An 18,273-nucleotide genomic window follows, 5' to 3' on the forward strand; every position below is an offset into this window, starting at 1 on the left:
GACTTTGATCTTTAAAATGTCAGTGGCACCCTGTGCAACGCCAAAATCTGGCACCCCCTCAGCCTCTCACCTTTGGTTCTGCTCAATTCACTATGTTATAGTTGCAAAGCCCTGCAGCACCCTCCAGTGTGGTGGAATCAATTGCAGTGCCCAAAATTTGCCTCTGCTTACAATCTAAAAAAAACCACAACACATAAGGGAAAAGGGACAAGGGACAAGGAGGAAAGAGAGGAAAACACATCAAACTCGGGCACTAGTTTTTAAAACAGTTTTTATAATGACAACCTTGCATGGTTCAGGGGTAGGAGGTGCATGATGGAGCTGGGCTATTGGCAAAACAGGTGGAATGAGCCCTGGAGGAAAGGATAATCAAAGGCTACTTGCTAGTCATGATGTCTCTGTTCTACCTCCACTATTGGAGGTTATATGTCTCTGAATGCCTGTTGCTGGGAATCACAAGTGGGAAGAGTGCTGTTGCATTCACTTCTCACTTGTAGGCCTCCCATTGGTATTTGCTTGGCCACTGTGAGAACAGGTTACTGTACTTGACCAGATGGGCCTGTGGCCTGATCCAGCAAGGCTCTTACATTCTTAACAGTGAAGCCTATCCACATAAAACTGGTTTACAAACACTTCATGCATATGCAGTCTGTACTGCATTGAGAAGGCTATATAGCTAATGCTCAGATCTGATGAATTTAAAGAGCACAAAAAGAAGGCTCCAACCTGTGTGTTTCAAACCCAACATTCATCCCCTGATTTGCCTTGGCCTCTGAATAATTTTCACAGAGGCAGCTGTATTAGTCTGTTCAGCTAAAACACTATCCTTGCACTTTAAAGGCTAATAAATTTTATTATGTTATCAGCTTTCATGGATTAGAGCCCAGTTCATCGGATGGAAAGAATGCAATTGTGCGCAGTGCTAGAAACAAATTTTCTATTCAAACTCAGAGTTCCTTCGCTCCCTTGCCTACAGAGATTTCTTTTGCTGCTACTTATTCCACCCGCTTTTGCAGCAGGGCTGACTTATCGGCCCTTCCTTCATTAGGAGCACCCCAGAGACGTCCAACACAGACTATCTGCAGCAAACACAAAGGATCCTACCAGCGGGGCTGGCGAATGAGAGTTTCGAAAAGACTACAATACCCAGGGTGCCTTGCAAGGCGTTTCTGTACGCTGGGAATCGGTGTCCCGATGGTTTCGCCGGTGGCTGTTGAGCAGCAACGACAGGCCTCCATCCTCAGCGCTGCCCCCTTCGAGTTTTCAGGTGGTGCCTGACAGTTAATTTCACCAGCTGAGGGGGCGGGAGATGCAAGTCGACTTGGCTGCCACGGATGTGGATTCGTGCCTTGTCCGGTTGCGGGAGGCGGAGCGAGGAAGAGAAGCGGGGCTGTTGCGACCACGCCTGGGATGCAAGGAGGGAGGAGACACAGTCCGGCCAGTGGTTTACCCGGGGCAGCCCAACCGCTTTCTACTTTGTCTTTATAAATTCTGTGCCTCCGGCTTTTCTCTCCCGCTTTGGTCACCCCAAAGTCTTGCTTTAGACGAGGCAAAGAGGCGGGTATATAATCCCCCTTTCCCCCTCATCAGCTGAAATCGCTTCATAAGGGGTCTTAATTGTATTTTTTAAAGTGCATTTGCTTTATTCAAATCCTTCTAGGTACTCATTTATTCTATTTCTCAAACCCTGGTTGGCGCGGCACAACAGCAGTCCCATGAGGTGGGTGTTCGACTGAGAGTGGGAGACTGGCCCGAGGACTCCTAAGTGAGTGTCAAAACTCAGGGTAGTTTTGAACTTGTGCTTCAGCCAGTATTTTAACAATGACTCCATACCTGCTCTCCAAATCAATAGGAGTTGGCATTGCCGTAACCAAGAAGCAAAGGGAGCGGTGGCTAGCTGGTGCTTCCTTTTTCATTTTTTTAACTTTATGCATCCTCTCAAAGCCAACACCACACCAGCTTCTTTCAGTGTGTAACTAGTCTGAATGGACAGTTTTTGGGTGCTTCCAGATAAGTGTTTATTGTGGAATCAGTTCTCTTTTTTAATTTATTTTTGCAGCATCCATGTAATGTTATTCGCATGAAAATACCTGAGCATAATTTTTTCCTAGATTTACCCTTTCTGCGGAAAATCCAGTAGGTTAAAAATGTTGCTAATGCCCCATTTACAATATTAAGCCCCCATCTAGAACATTTGTAATAAGCACAATGTTTGTGTATCTTCGCTTATTACCATCCATGTGCCAGCTAAATTATGGCACTCTGCATTAGTGTCCAGCAGTTATGCTTAATTTCACCCATATTAAGTTGACACAATCCTGTGTGTATATGTGTGTTGTTTTAAACTTGTGAAACCACATGTTTGAATCCACCAAATATCAGTTATTTGTCATAATTTAGCTTTGGCATTGATGACTTTGGATTTTGTGTATATGTGCATGTTTGTATGGTTTGGACAGAACATAAAGAAGTGTTGAATCAACTTAGAAACAAATGGAACTATTCTGCAATTGCTGAACTTTTCTAAAATGAGAACTGAATTTTGTTAACAAATGCTACAAACTGGGACTAAGCACCATTTGACTCTATGAGGCTTACTTATGAGTAGGCAAATATAGGATTGTGCTGTAAGGCAACAAGAATGACCATGGAAACAAACTAGGGAAATGTTAAGGAATTTATGAGGAGTCTGGCTAAATATATCCATTAAGCTTTTGGTTGTTTTCACTCTGTTTTCTTATAGGGAATTCAAAGAAAGTGGCAGTACATATCCAGTCTCCTGAGGTTTTCATCCTTCCACTTGTGTGATGATCAAATGCTTGGCTGAAGAAGTGCAAACCAGCTTGCGGTCTGGAGTGGCCATCAATTCACTAGGCCAGTGTGTTGAGGAGCTTGTCCTTAACAGCATAGATGCTAAAGCAACATGTGTGGCTGTCCGATTGGATATGGAAACTTTTAAAGCCCAGGTGGTGGATAATGGCAGTGGGATGGGAAGAGATGACCTCAACAAAGTGGGAAATCGGTATTTTACCAGTAAATGCTACTCAGTGGAAGACCTAGAAAATCTAAAGTTTTATGGCTTCCGTGGAGAAGCTTTGGCAAGCATAGCAAACATGGCCAGTATATTGGAAATATCATCCAAGACAAATAAGGTAGCAAAAACCTTCCTGAAACTGTTTCACAATGGAAAAGGACTGGAAGTCTCTGAAACAGAATTGAATAGACCAAGTGCTGGAACAACAGTGACTGCGTACAATTTATTCCACCAATTACCTGTGAGAAGAAAGTGCATGGATTCCAGATTGGAATTTGAGAGAGTGAGGCATAAAGTAGAGGCTCTTGCACTTATTCATCCCTCCATCTCATTTTCTTTAAGGAATGATGCTTCCTGTTCAATGGTGCTTCAGTTACCAAAGACAAAAGATACACGATCTCGGTTTTCTCAGATTTATGACCTAGGTAGATCCCAGAAATTACGAGAAATAAATTATAAATCTGCAGTATTCGAGATAAGTGGTTTTATCAGTTCTGAAGGGCATTACAATAAGAATATTCAGTTTCTATATGTGAATAATAGATTGGTATTAAAAACAAGATTGCATAAACTTATTGACTTTTTATTAAGAAAACAAAGCATTATATGTAAGACAAAAAGTGGGTCTTCGACTTCAAGTCCTGCTCGTCAGCGCTCTGGCCCAGAGCTCTATGGAGTCTTTATTATCAATGTGAAATGTCCATACGATGCGTATGATGTGTGTTTGGAACCTGCAAAAACTCTAATAGAGTTTCACAACTGGAATGCTCTCCTAGCTTGCATTGAGGAAGGAGTAAAATATTTTTTAAAGCGAGAACATTTATTTATTGAGCTGTGTGGTGAAGACGTTAAAGAATTTAATGAAAACAATGACTTTTGTTTAGTTAAAACTGTAGATTTACACCCATCTCTCCTTGAGGAGAAGGACTTGCAGGAGAGTTTCAAGAGAGCTTCTGATAATATTGTGGATTCTTATGAAATGTTTAATCTGCAGTCAAAGTCTGTCAAAAGGAAATTAATTCATGAAAATAAGACATCAGACCACACAGTACCAACTAACAATTTGGAGGGAATAGATGCTGGCTCAGATTTGACTAGCACTGGACCTGTTCATGGTCTGAGTAGCAGTAATGTGAATCTTCTGCCTGACAAAAATGGCACAATTCCCAGCTTGCCAAAGTTGGGTAACCTACACCAAGAATCAAACATTTCTGATAATCTCCCTGTTGAGCCAATTAATTCCAAGTGTTCAGAAGAAATTTGCGAACAGGACAGGACAGTTGCTTTAGAAATAGACAAGTATGCTTCTACTTCACTTTGTACTGAGAAACATGATAACTATGCAAATAGGCAACAAGACAGAGCCCTTCAGGAAATTAACCCCAGCACTGTCACTCTGAGACATATTGAAGCTATGGAAGATGTTAATGAGTTTGAAGGTGAATCTCTTCTTGAACACGGATTGATAGGAAAATATAAGCCAGTGACAGGTAGGGAACCTTCCACAGGAGCAAATGTCAATGGAGAAGTGGTAATGGAAAGGAAAAAAATTAAGTTGTGTTCCACAGGCCTTATAACACATCTGATGCAAAATCTGCCACCTCACAAAACAACAGAAATTAACAATTCATTAGACAGACAGACACAACTGGGTCCAATAAGTGCCAAGGATATATTTGAAAAAAAGCTAGAATTTTCAGAGAAAACTCCAAGTGCTGAAGAAAATTTGAGGAAAACCAGTGCTGCCATTGGAAACAAATATATGAGGAAGAAGAACATGTCAGGTCAAAAGAATGAGGTAGTTTCTTTTCCTCCACATGGTAGTGTTGACTTTGTAACACCACATGTCAAAGATAAGGCACCTTCAGGTCCTGTTCGTCATTTAGATAGTGCAACTCAGACTAGGGAAATGATTGAGCCTTCAGTTAGGCCTAGATCCTGTGGCTTTACAAAACTAAGCTTGCATCCAAAGCTGGGGTCATTAGATAGATTCAGAAGACATTATGGGAACTTAAAGAGTACGCCAACAACTGATGTGGAAAAGAGTGAGGTTAAAAGGCCAGCCTGTGGCAGGTATCCCACTGATGAGAATACAAAATTTCAGAACTCTATTACTTGTAAAACTCCAACTAAGGAACATTTTGTGTCTAATAACAGTGGTCATAATTGCCTTTTTTCTTTAGAAAAATCTCAGCACTCCATAGAAGAAAGTCTATTACAAGGAGAAGTTGTTAATATAAGGGAGAGTCCTCTGACACTGACAGAATACTCTCAGATAAAAAATAAACCTCTTTCTGACACTAACTTCACAGGAACACTTGCCTCTAAAGTATCTAGAATGAAGGACTGCCTTATAGAAACTTTGACTTCAGAACCCTTAGGGCAGTCTTCAGAACAATCTCAAGCACATTCAAGCCAAAAAGATGAAGTCAGACATGACCACCTATCTCAAAATAATCTTTTGAAGAGTGCTTGCCAAATGCCTCAAATTTCCCCAAGAAAAACAGGAACAGAGAGTTTTTCTTTTGCTTCAGCCTCTGATGAGCAGGATGATCCTGTAGGAATCTCTAGCACAAGACCTGGGAACGCGGAAGATACTGTCAACCATTGTTTCATTGACACTGATGGGGAATATGCAGTTTCCCCAAACAGAAGTTTAGCTTTGTCCAATAAAGAGAATGATTCTGAAGGCTCCTGTGAAAATACAGGCATTATGGATGGATTTATAAAGCAAGCTGTGAAAGCCTCTGAAGTGCAAAATGTGAACTTGATTGGCAGTATGGAGGATGCTGCAGATGACTCAAGTGCAGCTGTGGAGGAAGAGCCACGGTTGCATCATTCTGAATGGTTTCAGCAGTTTGATGCTTCGTTGGGTAGGATGGTATATGTCAACAAACTGACTGGACTGAGCACCTATACTGCTCCCAGCAAGGAACCTCAGGCTGTATGTACTAAAGATATAAGCACAGTGGCTGTAAATGTTGTCATGGAGAGTGGTAAGTTCACAGCGTGTTTTTAGGTTTTTTTTATTGTCGGGGATTATTTAGTTGTGATTCCTGCATTGCAGGAGGTTGGCCGAGATGACCCCCTTCAGTTCTGTGATTCTATAAGCACAAAACCATGTAACCACCTGTAGCGGGGTAGGCAGTGCGGGGAGCGGGAGGAAGAAAGTCCAGGTGTTTGGGGGGAAATATTTATTTCAGTCTCAACACCTTTTGGAACAGTCCTTTAAGGGAAAGGGAATACATTCTCTAAACAAGAATTGTCACCAGTGTTTTTATGCACTTGATGAGAACTGTTCAAAACATGCCCCTGAAACATGTTGGGCCTGGAATGAATTTTCCTTTAAGCACTTGGGAGTTTCTTCCTCCCCCCACTCCCTGCTGAAAACTACTATTCTCTTATTTCTGAACAGTTTATATGCAGGTCTCCTTGCTGATGTGTCTTTCGTAATTCATATAATGTTGACTAAATCTTTATTTCTCCATCATTACAGTGTTGCACTGATGTGATTCTTTATTGTTTTGCATTATGCTAATCACCTATTGATCCTTTTATAATAAAAACAGCAAGTGAACATTTTTGTAGACTAGCACTTGTAAGCATGTCCAGAGAAGTAATTCTTTTGTTGGGTGTTTAGGGTTTCAGTGCAGATGTCACCCATTTAGAAGTGAGCTTATTGTGCCCTTCCTTCCAAGACCTCGGCAAGAGAGGAGTTTAGCAAGCCAAGATTTCAGAGGTAGGCCAGGACATAGAGAGAGTACTATGTTAAATAATAACAAACCAAAGAATTCTGCCAGCTGTCCCAACAGGAAGTTGGAGTGATTCAAGGTCTGTTAACAATGGGACTTGTATGAATCACTTGACGTGTGGAATTGGAAATAACATTTTTAAGAGTCAAAGTCAATTGAAATGTGTATAGCATGCAGTGCCAACTTCTATGTAAACAACAGTGATTTGAAGAGGAAAATTAATCCCTTTCTTCTGATTGTCCTAGTTCTCATCTGGAAATGACACCATATTTAATTTTTGAGATCTTTATGAATCAAGGAAAGTTGAATCATTGTTCTGGTATGTGTTTTCTCTAGTAGGAATGAGCAGCTGACTTCAAGCCCTCTTTAACATTTCAAGGCAGGGCAGATTGTTGTACTAAAACACACACTAGAGGAAGATCCAGACTCTTTAACAATCTCACCTAAAGGTGACAGAACTACTTAAGCAGAGGTTTGGGAATACAAACTTTGCTTTGTATCTTTCTATATAAATAGTGCAATGAAGTGGTTTTTTAATCTTGTGCAGATGTGATAAAATAAAATCTCAAATGTCATACTGGGCAGTGTGCTTTTTCTACTTGGATATTATCTTAACTTGTAGATGAAAAAAATATGAACCAACTCCCATAGTTTCAATGCTTTGCATATATTCTCTTCTAGATACGCAAGGAGAATCTCTCCAGTCCTTGTTTTCTGAATGGGACAATCCTGTGTTTGCTCAGTTTCCAGAGGTGAGTGGAATTGTGTCACCATTAATTATTGGGATTTGCTTCTGTTTTATGTTGCATTGTGATTTTTGGACTGAGATAATAATTGTTGTATAGATTTATGGAACTGTCCAAAAACTTACCACTCACGCCTCTTGTGCTTATTGAGTCTACAAGTCCTTCATGCAATTTGGAAATTAGTGGTATTTTTGTTCAAACTTTTCCAAAAGCTTATCCTGTTTCATTTGGAAGCCAAATTGCTTTTATAGGCCCTGCTTAGATTACCAAAACAACAATCATGACTTGAGGATAAAGCACTGTGCCCTAGTTATAAGCTAAATGGTTTATAGCACAGTTTTCAGTTATCTCTGGCAATGTAAATAGTGCAATGTGATTATTCTTGTAGGACTAACTGGATTCTATAATGTGATAGGGAAGCTATAGTATCATCCATTGCATTTACTGCTCATTTAAATTAAGTTTCTTTACTCATGAGGGATATGGCTATCTTTAGAATAAACATATTTATTTGAAACTGAGTCCAACTGAGCTTCAAGGAAACTGCTTTCAAGTAAATACACAGAAGGAGTTGGTCACTGATGGAAAATATACACTATGCCCATTAAGTTATATTCATATTTTAACTTGGCAATAGTCAAGTGAAAGTAGCAAACCTTCTACTGTTGCCTTTAAAAAAATAACATCAGCTTCAAGCTTCAGTCCAATAAGGGATAGCGTCCATCATTATCATTATCATCTCAAACTGATGTAGACATTAAGCATCTGTGTAAGGTGACAACAATAGTGGGTGATAGTTTTACTAGCTCGTTGCCTCCACATTCCATATACAACAAAATGCTGATACTAGAGTGGGTGACCACATCGCTTCTCAAATATCAGTGGGACCAATTTAAAGGTTTTGGGTAAGATTGCTGCAAAAAACCACTTATCTTGATCAGAAGGACTGCACACTGCTGATGTAACAACTTTATTTAGCGTCCCACAGAGGTTTGCAAGATGGTGTGGGAAACACGCCAATACTATTTGAATGGGACTTTGAGTTCTGTTATGAAGAACATTGTTTAAAAACAATTGTTCATATGATTTTGAGTTCTGATATTTGTTGTTCCAGCAAACATCCTAGTAAGTTAATTTTGAATATATGTTTTATAGGTTGCTCTTAATGTGAGTAGTGGGCAAGCTGATAATCTTGCTGTGAAAATCCATAACATCCTGTACCCATATAGGTTCACCAAGAAGATGATTGATTCAGTGCAGGTAAATATGCTAACAATTTGCATAAAACATTTCTTTTGAGTTGGAAAGATACAGACAGTGCAGTAGTTAATAGCTGTTGTTTTATTGATGTATGTCAACAAATTGTTGAACTAGTGAAATATTTTTGTTGAATTATTATACAGTTATTATAGCTTTATTTGTAAGTTTTAATGAATAGTCAACTGAATGTGTTACAGGTTCTTAATCAAGTGGACAATAAATTTATTGCTTGTTTAATAAATACTACGGCAGATGAGAATGAAGACACAGGTAAGAATGCTACTTCCTCTCAGTAATAGGGTTTTGCAGCTTTTGTAGAACTTGGCTATGCCCGGGACAATGACATAACTATTTTCATATTGAGTCAGTAATGGTATTTCTAAGGTGGCATCCTGGGCCATGTTGGTTTTGAGAAGACTTTAATCTCTGCTCCTCACCTGAAGAGCAGAGATTAAATGCTGCTCCCTTGGCTGCACGATCCTGTTCCCTGCTGGGAATGGGTCACACAGGCAATGCAAGACTAAACCCCATCATCCAGCCTCTCAGCTGATGTCACCAATGTTGTCAGCTGATGGCCCAGTGGGGGTGACCTGGGGAAGATGGTCTTGTGGACCAAATTGGATCCCCCTCATGGGCCAGGATTGGTCTGCATGCTGGAGGTTCCCAACCCCTGGTCAATAGGACAAATCTGCAAAATATCTTAATGATATGATGTAGATTCAAATAATTATTGTTAATTCATAAATTAGTGTGTAGAATAGAATTTTATTGAATTCATCTGTAGAACATATCAAAAGAGAACCTAATTAACCTTGCATCAGGAGTACACTATACAATATTAACACCTTAAAACCTCTTAAGATCACTCTTTGACTGGGGAAGTAATGTGTAAAAATACTGCAATTTTCTTTTTTCTCGTGCTTGAAAGTAATATGACAGGTTTCCATTAATGCCCAGTCTAAACATTTTTAAGCTATTCTTTTACTTTCAGTATTTTTTGTTATCTCCAATCCTTTGCACACAATATTATTGCCACAGATTGTATGTAAGAAATTACTTCCTTGGTGGGGGGGGGGGGTTTCCCCTTTGACATACTTCAGTTTTTCAAAAATGGGATTTAAAAGAATCTCTTAAACAATAACAGAAACTATTATGCATTTTATCTTCTTCCCCGATACTTTTTTGCTGCATGACATATAAGATAATATCCCCTCTTTCTTTTTTTCTTTTTAACATTTCCAGCATATGCTCAGAAAACTTGTGTTTATTCTATTGGAGGAGATGAGATCAAAAGAAAATTGTAGCACAAGTTTATATGCTGAATTTTTGATTATACTTTTGATCTAGGTGGAAATCTCTTAGTCCTGGTGGATCAGCATGCAGCCCATGAGCGTATCCGCCTAGAGCAACTTATTACAGGTATAGTTACAGGTGGTAGAAAACAACAACAGCTTTCTTCCTTTTCTGATACAAATCTGTATTAGATTTGTTGTGATGTATGTCAATTAATTGTAGAGAAGGAAAATATGGGATCAGTTTCATTGTGAGAACCAGCATCCCCAACGCTGGCTTCTTTTGATTTTTCTTTCCATCCCATATTTTTAGCTGATTGTGAATAATCTCCTCTGTCCAACAAGGGATGTGTATTTTTCAAGCCTCAGGAGATTCTGGCTGCAACTCAGTAAAACACAGCAGCAGTCCATTGTGCCTATAACAGTTCATTGACCTCCTTGTCAACAAGAGTTATGAATTTTCTACAGGGAAGAGTCCAAGAGAAACTTTTCTGGTTGTAGCCTGGCAGCGAAAATTGCTTAAGAATGTGAAAAGCCCTTGGGACTGCAAAAAGTATTTGCTAAAGGATTTAAATGGAGTCACTAGTAACAGCTTGCTTGGGGTTTTTTGGGGGGTGGGTGGGGGTGGGTCGTGCATTAAAGGAAATTATAATTGTTACCTATTCCGATAGCCATGGTTGACACTGGCTGGGTATGCTCATGTCTCATGAACAAGCTTGTGGTTGAAAATAGAGAATATTCTGTTCTTAATATTATAGGTCCCCCATCCACTGCTGAAGTAAATACTATGTTACTTCAAACTGCATGCATGTTGCATTCTAAAACATAGGGCTGTAGGATGAGGCATTAGGGCACATTTCTTATATATAAGATAGATAACAGTGCATTTGTTGTTATCAGATTCCTATGAGAAGCAACCAGAAAAATTGGGCAAGAAGAAATTGCTGGCCTCCACTGTTTGCCCCCCATTGGAGATTGAGATTACAGAGGAGCAGAGGAGACTCTTATGGTTGGTATTAGCCAGACTGTTAATTGGCTATGCATTTTATTTCTGTTTTAAAATACATGCAACTTTTTCTGGTTTAAAAGCCCATCCAAAGCAGCTTATAACAATAAAAACTACAAGTATCAAAAATCAATTATTTCTAATACCAAGAATAACACAGATTCACAAGGATAAGACAGACCAGCACCTTAAATTAGGCCTGGACACGCACTGGCCATCAGTGTAGCTGGTATCGTACAGGTGATATTGAAGCTGAATGGGTATCTCCTTCTCTGAGTTGTTCCTCTTCTGTGGTAGACGGATTATGAAGTTCCAAGTTACATTGGTTGGAAGTGAAAAAGATTTGTTTGCTCAATCTCCAAGGACTGAAGAGCAGTATTGTTCAAGTACTTAAATCTCCCAGTTGGAGATCAATTGGGTATTAGATTAAACTTTATTAGGGTACAGGCCCCTCGACACTTCTGAAAAAGTGGCTTGTTTTGCCTTTAAAGTGACAATTTTAAGGAGAAAAGTTTGTGGGGATGATAAGCTAAATTCTTCAATGGAGAAAACTCTTATCTGACAGAAAGTTTGGTTTTAATATTTATTTTAACTGTGTAATGCATTCTACTTTGATTGTGTTTTACATTTTTAATCTTTTGCAATGTCTTCAGCTATACAAATAAATAACATTCAAACTTTAAAGAAACTGTACTATATCTACTGACCTGGAAATAAGCAACTTACTTCTGAATAAACATTTATTTGGTTGTGGTGTAAGAGGGTATGTTTTGACCATAAATCAGTGTTTTTCAACCACTGTTGCCTGGTGTGCCGTGGGAAAAATTGAAAAATTCAAGAGAATTACTTTATATATAGTCAATATAGGCACAGAGTTAAATTTTTTAACATTTTCTAATGGTGGTGTGCCTCGTGATTTTTTTCATGAAACAAGTGTGCCTTTGCCCAAAAAAGGTTGAAAAACACTGCCATAAATCACAATAAAATTTACAGTCTGAAAAAATAGGTTCAAATACAAGTTCATTTGCTGTTAAATCTAATCATAAACTTTTTTTCCCTGAACTGAACAATGAGTAGTTCTCTATAATAGAAACTCTGCTCCTCCATAGAATTATTTCTCACTTTTTTTGTAAAGAAAGTATATCAGCAAATGATTGTGGTGATCCTTGATTATACTGTGCTTCTTTTTAAGAAAGTGCAGTAATTGTAGTTTGGGAGTTTGCACGCTGGGTGGAAAGGAATATCCAAGGCTGATCTTCCAGTTCAGAGTCTTGTGCTTACATTTTAATTTCTAGGTGCTGCCAAAAAAGTCTGGAGGACTTAGGCCTTGAATTATCCTTTCCAGAGAACAATCGCTCTCAGATTTTTGTTGGAAAAGTGCCACTGTGTTTTGTGGAGAAAGAGGCCAATGAATTGCGCCGTGGCAGGCAGACAGTGACGAAGAGCATTGTGCAGGTGATATGTGGATGTGAATAATTTACTATGTCTGCTCTATAATAACGATCGGCAGCAAGTTGCTTGGAAGTCCTGTCTGCATTACAATTACTCTTGTTCCCTGCCCTGCATAACTAGGAGTCTGAAAACAGAAAGGTACCGTGAAGTGTGGGAGAACTCTTATGCAGCACCCCGCACCAGTAACCGACAGCATGGTGGGACTGACCTCCTGATAGTGGAGTCACTGCTGCTTACCAGCTGGAGAGGTTGGTGTGGTGCAGATGCACTGGTTGGTGTGCCAGATTGGCTCTGCACTGCACCATCCTTTGTGCCACCTTGCCCCTCTCCCTCACCTTCTGGGCAAACAGCTGCAACTCAGCTGTTGGGAGGTCAGGTGAGCACCACTACCATGCCATCCACTACAGCCTCATATTTGTGACTTTTTAATTTAAGAAACAGGCTAGAGATCAGTTCAGAGCTTGTATGACTTTTCGGAAACCGGATGTCCTCATTTAGCATGTATGATTTCTGAGTCATTTCAACCTCAGGATTGCTTTGTGGATTACAGGTTGTCAATGCAGTTTTATAAAGCTCTTTCCAATGCTAAAAAAAAGAGGGATGCAGCACTTCGTACAATTGTATTGGAAGTCTTATGTTGTTAACAGAGATAGGTTTGCTTTCCTCAACTTGGCATATTGAGACTTGTGAGTGGGTACTCTTTCTGACAAAGAAGCGAATTAACAGCTGCCTTTCCTCCAAGTTAGTTTGTGTGTGTGTTGGCACACACATACCATCTTGCTTACTGTGGAAGAAGGGCACATTCAGTTTTTGGCATTCTGTAACAACCAGAGTTCATACAAAATGCACTGAATGTCAACCAAGGCCACACTTTTAAGGGAAATAATGTAATTAATGTAGTTGGGGAATTACATTCACATTTAATGACTGTAGGTAACTGAAAGGGTGCAGCAGAAGCTGGGTATGTGTTGTCTGGTTATGTTTCTCCTGTATGCACCCACTTTGGAGATCTGTATTTGAAAACTGTTTCCACATGTGGATTATGTTGCACATTAGGCATAGACTCTGAGGATCTGGAATGGTGAGGAGAATAAAAACATTGGAAGAAGTATGGGGAAAATTCTGTTCAGAGATGCTATCAGATTAAAGCGTGATCTTTCAGTATTGTTTTTACTATATCTGTTAAGTTTTTCCTGAGCTTTGGCGGTGTTACATACAGGTCTTGATCAGGCAGACTGGAACAGCTTGCTAATAATTCTTACCTAAAGTGGATAGGTTATTTGCTCTGCAGGTGTATTAGCTGCTTCATATAGATAGCAGCCTAATCATAAGATATTTAACATCCAAATATATAGAAATGATACTTAAACCTGCAGAGCATTTTATACCTAGGATTTGCTTAGCCTATTTTCCATTGTAATTGGCAAGGTTTGGGAAAACTGCAGTCATACTCATGCATGAAAAGCCATTAAGGCCGATAGTCAACCAAGTTTTAGTCAGAGTAGACCCATTGAAATTAATGAACATGACCAAGTTAGGTCCATTAATTCCAGTGGGTGTACTCCAAGTAAACTTTGTTGGCTGCTACCCATTAATTTATTTTGAAACATTTCTGTATCATCTTTCAATTCAAATTTTCCAGGGCAGTTTATAATAACTAATTAAAACACAATAAATTTAACACTGTATCTGCAAGTTTACTACATAGTGGGCTTCTTAGTTCCATCCACATACTTTCCTCTGAGACATCTGCTGTGCTGAAATGGGCTTGTATAGATCCTTTGTATTCTGATTTTTATTTTATTTTTTGTTACCAGGGTTTTGATAATCCCTTTTTGAAGGACAGAGATTTTATTTGTGAGGGTGAAAAGAACATAACCTCATTTGGCTGATCTGTATCTTTTGTATTTTTTAGGAGTTCATTCGAGAGGAAATTGAGGTATGGTGTGGGTGGGTGGGTGTAATTTATAAAGAAGAACTGTATGAATTAGACATGACTTGCACATTACCCTCCTAAAGTCAGAAAGCATATTGAATTTCCAACTGCATGTTTTGGAATCCTGAGGTTGGGGCAGACTCCTTCCCACCAGTGGCCAGAACAGGAGGATAAGAAAACCCAGCCCTCACTATATGCTTGGGGAGGAGTTGGAAGCAAGAGAGCAGCCGCATCATGTTGTCCTTGGACCCGTGACATCTAACTTTTTCAAAGCAAATGTACATTCTTCACTCTTGCCATTGGTAGACAGCAATTCACCCCCCCCTTCTTTGAGATTCTAAAACAACACAGCCCAGAAATAGTGAAGCTCCCAGAATAAACACAGTAACAAAACAGTGTCTAGAAGGGAGCAGATACCTTAGTAAATAAATAACCATGTACTTATGTTTAAACCACAAATGGCCTTTCACTGGAGAATCTGTGGTACAAGCTGTTGTTACATGGGAAAGGAGGGAAAATATACAGTGCTCCACATAAATTGTTCTTTTATTGTGTAGGGTTCTAAAATAACCAGAGGAGAATTCATATTCCCTTGTTAAAGGAACTAACAGTCTGTAATAGCCTAAGGACTGTTCACTTGAATGAGGTTAATTACTTGGAGAAGGAAAACAATTAGTAACTCTGGACCAAACCATCCCCAGGATTATGAAGGGGACTGTGAGCAAAATCCTTCAAGGAAGCTCTCTGCTGAGCACTACCCCCCTCCTTGCTGAGGAACGGGCCCAATGCTTGGATGCAACAGTGAATTGTTTCAAATTTAGAGCTCGTCCACACCTCCACTTGTGCTGTGTCTGAGCAGTTTTTCCCTTGCCCTCCTTTCCCAGGGAAAGACTGCTCTTTAGTGCTAAATTGGAGCAAATGTGAATCCAGGGGGAAAGCTGAATTGCTGTTTGCGCTGATTGAGTGCTAAAGAAGGGTTTCACTCAGTGAAAGCAGCAGGACAATAGGAAGTGTGGATATGCCCTTATTTGACTGCTGGTGCAGAGCATGGCATGAGAATGGCAAGGAGTTTATATGGACCACCTGGGACCTCACTATCTCTAGTTGCTGTGACTTTTCATTCTTAGTTGTCTTTAGTGTCCAATAGTGTCCTGCTGTTTTTCAGCTTCTGCAATCCACAGGAGGGGCACGAGGGACACTGCCTCTAACAATTCTGAAGGTGCTGGCTTCCCAGGCTTGCCATGGTAAGGAAAGCATTGTTTATCATGGGCCACCTAATTCTTCTACAGAAACCTTCCCCACACTTTCAGAGAGGGCAGGTGTAATTTGCATTAAAAGTAGAACAGCAGGGATCTATAATGCTTCATACTGAAATTGTGCTTCCACTTATCTGTTTACCATGAACTCAGTGCTGCTCATGCAAGTTTTGTGCAGCATCTAAAAACATCATCCTCATAAAACACCACCACATGTTGTTTTCCCATTTAATCCCGATTTACTATTTTCGTGTAAGATCCAAAGCGAACTCCCCATAAAAAGTAATGGGGGAGTGGGGAATGAAATGGCATTTTGATGAGGATGATGTCATGTGTATTCTGTGAAAAACTTGGATACGTGAGCAGCACCAAGTCCACGATAAACTGCCATGTGGAAGCATCTTAACAGAATTATCATTGTCTGTAGACCTTGCTCATGAGGGCTAAGAAACATCTGACTGGCTGCTACTTAAGTGTGCAGAAAGATGGGGGGAAACACCAAAAATGATCAAAACAGGAAGGAGGGGATTCAGTACCTACTGCTACAAGGCTTTTAGTTTAGCTCTAGGTGTTTTGAAATGAAGTAACTGAAAAGCTTGCAAGTTCTTTAAATTCAGATGCACTGTGCTCTGAAAACCTGAAAGAACCACCTTTAAACAAGCAGAAATGTGGGGAGAGAGAAAACTGCCTTGTGGCTCCACCTTTCGTTTTCACAACTATTGTTTCTTACCTTCACAAGCAAAAAGGGTTTTACTACAGGTATGAGTTGCAAGCTGTGTGCTAAACAGATATTAACATAGTTATAGAACTTGTCGGGGGGGGGTGTCTCTCTTCTTTTACACAACTTCATGGCTAGGAAGGAGCTGCCCTTCTTGTAGAGTTACTCCACCCAGACTCTTCTTTCTTTTTCAGGTGCTATTAAGTTCAATCACAGCTTGACTTTGGAGGAGAGCTGTCATCTTATGGAAGCTTTGTCATGTTGTCAGTTACCTTTTCAATGTGCTCATGGGAGACCTTCGATGCTGCCTCTTGCTGATGTAGATCACTTGCAGCAGGAAAGTGAGGTATTACATTTAGCTGACAAAATGCACAGGATATGGTGACTGAACGTGCCTATCCCACACAGATTTCATACTAACCAACAAGTTGGCCAGGGCAGAACACCCTACTTCAGTTTTCTTCTTCTGTACGTGTATGTATTGTATGCAGCCTTTTAGGGTAGAACCTTCCCAATGTGGTTTACTTCAAATTTGGATAGAGTGTTTTAATAATATGTAAAAACTACATATTTGGCCAAACTGCGAGAGGCAGTGAAGGATAGGCGTGCCTGGCGTGCTCTGGTCCATGGGGTCACGAAGAGTCGGACACGACTGAATGACTGAACAACAACAACAACAACAAAAACTATCCAGCATCTCATTTGAGAATTAGTTCAGTTGAAGTCCTATGTGAACTACTGTATAGACCTTTTCAAAATAAGATTTTGCTTTTTGAATAACACCTGTAAAAGAACACATGAGGAATCAGAACTAAGCATCCATAGGGAATGTCCATGGGGATTTCTGAACAGGACCAGGCAAGAATCTAATACATTTCTTACAGATCTTTTCCAGTGCAACCCAATACAATGTCTACTCAGATGTAAGTCATATTGAGTTCAGTGGGGCTTACTCTCAGGCAAGTGGAAACAGGCACTGTTCATGATGATTGTATCACAATAAGTTTTAATTAATTTTGCAGAAAAGCAAAAAGTAAACTCTGAGGATACTCTCCATTTGAATACCAATTTCTACAGAATTTTATAAGCAATATTATTGGATTATTTTCTTTGAGTATGTGTGACTAAGTAATTAATGTTCTTTTTCCCCACTTCAGCCGAAACCTAATCTGGCTAAACTAAAGAAAATGATGAAGTGCTGGCAACTCTTTGGGAAAGAGAAGGACTGTTGTACCTGAAAGTGCTGACCAGATCTTAAAATTTCATTGAATGCTGATGCCACTCAACAGGCAGTGCTTGAGGCAAATGCTTCTAGATGTTCCTGTTATGGAACACAAATTACTGTGGGACTGGGATAAACTCTGAAAGCACAAGAAGAGAAGGAACTTTAGCGTCCTGAATTCATTCAGCAAGGACCAGGATTGTATAATACTTAAAATATATGAGGCAGAATTTTCACAACTGTGCTCCTGAAAAATGTGGAGTGACTTGCATTGCACTAGCACTGTATAATCAAGTGCTTTTGAAAGGTTGTTTTTAAAAATAATAATAGTAAAATAATGATAGACTCACACCCATGCCTCATTGCTTTATGATCATACCTTTATGGTCCCACACGGGTTCAACATTTGATCAGAACTGTTGCTTCAACCAAATTATTATACTGCTTACCCTAGTATTTTTGTCACTTAGTATTTCAAGTTACTTTTAAATGCTGATTTGCATTACCCAACTGGTGCAAGCTAGAGCTTCAAACTGAATTACTACCAAAATGAAATGCTTCCTATTCATTGAACTGCCCTGAGATCTCCGGGTATAGGA

At 39.7% G+C, this 18,273-nt stretch overlaps 1 protein-coding gene across 3 annotated transcripts; it reads left to right on the forward strand.

Moving 5' to 3' along the window:
* The first annotated feature begins 1,219 nt into the window (after positions 1-1,219).
* Positions 1,220-18,258, forward strand: MLH3 (mutL homolog 3). 3 transcript variants are annotated; one of them, XM_033142619.1, is made up of 13 exons: positions 1,220-1,267; positions 2,744-6,030; positions 6,675-6,773; positions 7,468-7,538; positions 8,688-8,792; positions 8,990-9,062; positions 10,140-10,211; positions 10,985-11,093; positions 12,386-12,545; positions 14,458-14,481; positions 15,644-15,722; positions 16,647-16,798; positions 17,610-18,258. In XM_033142619.1, the coding sequence occupies exons 2-13, from the start codon at positions 2,808-2,810 to the stop codon at positions 17,688-17,690; spliced, it is 4,248 nt and encodes a 1,415-aa protein (XP_032998510.1). In that variant the 5' UTR covers positions 1,220-1,267; positions 2,744-2,807; the 3' UTR covers positions 17,691-18,258. The 3 variants fall into 3 exon arrangements, with proteins under 3 accessions (XP_032998510.1, XP_032998502.1, XP_032998518.1); XM_033142611.1 differs by lacking the exon at positions 1,220-1,267 and having other exon boundaries at positions 1,990-6,030; XM_033142627.1 differs by lacking the exons at positions 1,220-1,267; positions 6,675-6,773 and having other exon boundaries at positions 1,990-6,030.
* The last annotated feature ends 15 nt before the right edge of the window (positions 18,259-18,273 follow it).

Source organism: Lacerta agilis, chromosome 1 (assembly GCF_009819535.1).
Source record: "Lacerta agilis isolate rLacAgi1 chromosome 1, rLacAgi1.pri, whole genome shotgun sequence".
Taxonomy (NCBI): domain Eukaryota; kingdom Metazoa; phylum Chordata; class Lepidosauria; order Squamata; family Lacertidae; genus Lacerta; species Lacerta agilis.

Excerpts from the sequence above, each read along its gene's own strand:
- MLH3 (XM_033142619.1), top strand. The coding sequence starts at position 2,808 with ATGATCAAATGCTTGGCTGAAGAAGTGCAAACCAGCTTGCGGTCTGGA. Across the intron at positions 6,774-7,467 it reads AGCAAGCCAAGATTTCAGAG|ATACGCAAGGAGAATCTCTC; the intron begins GTAGGCCAGGAC and ends ATTCTCTTCTAG. Across the intron at positions 9,063-10,139 it reads AGATGAGAATGAAGACACAG|GTGGAAATCTCTTAGTCCTG; the intron begins GTAAGAATGCTA and ends CTTTTGATCTAG.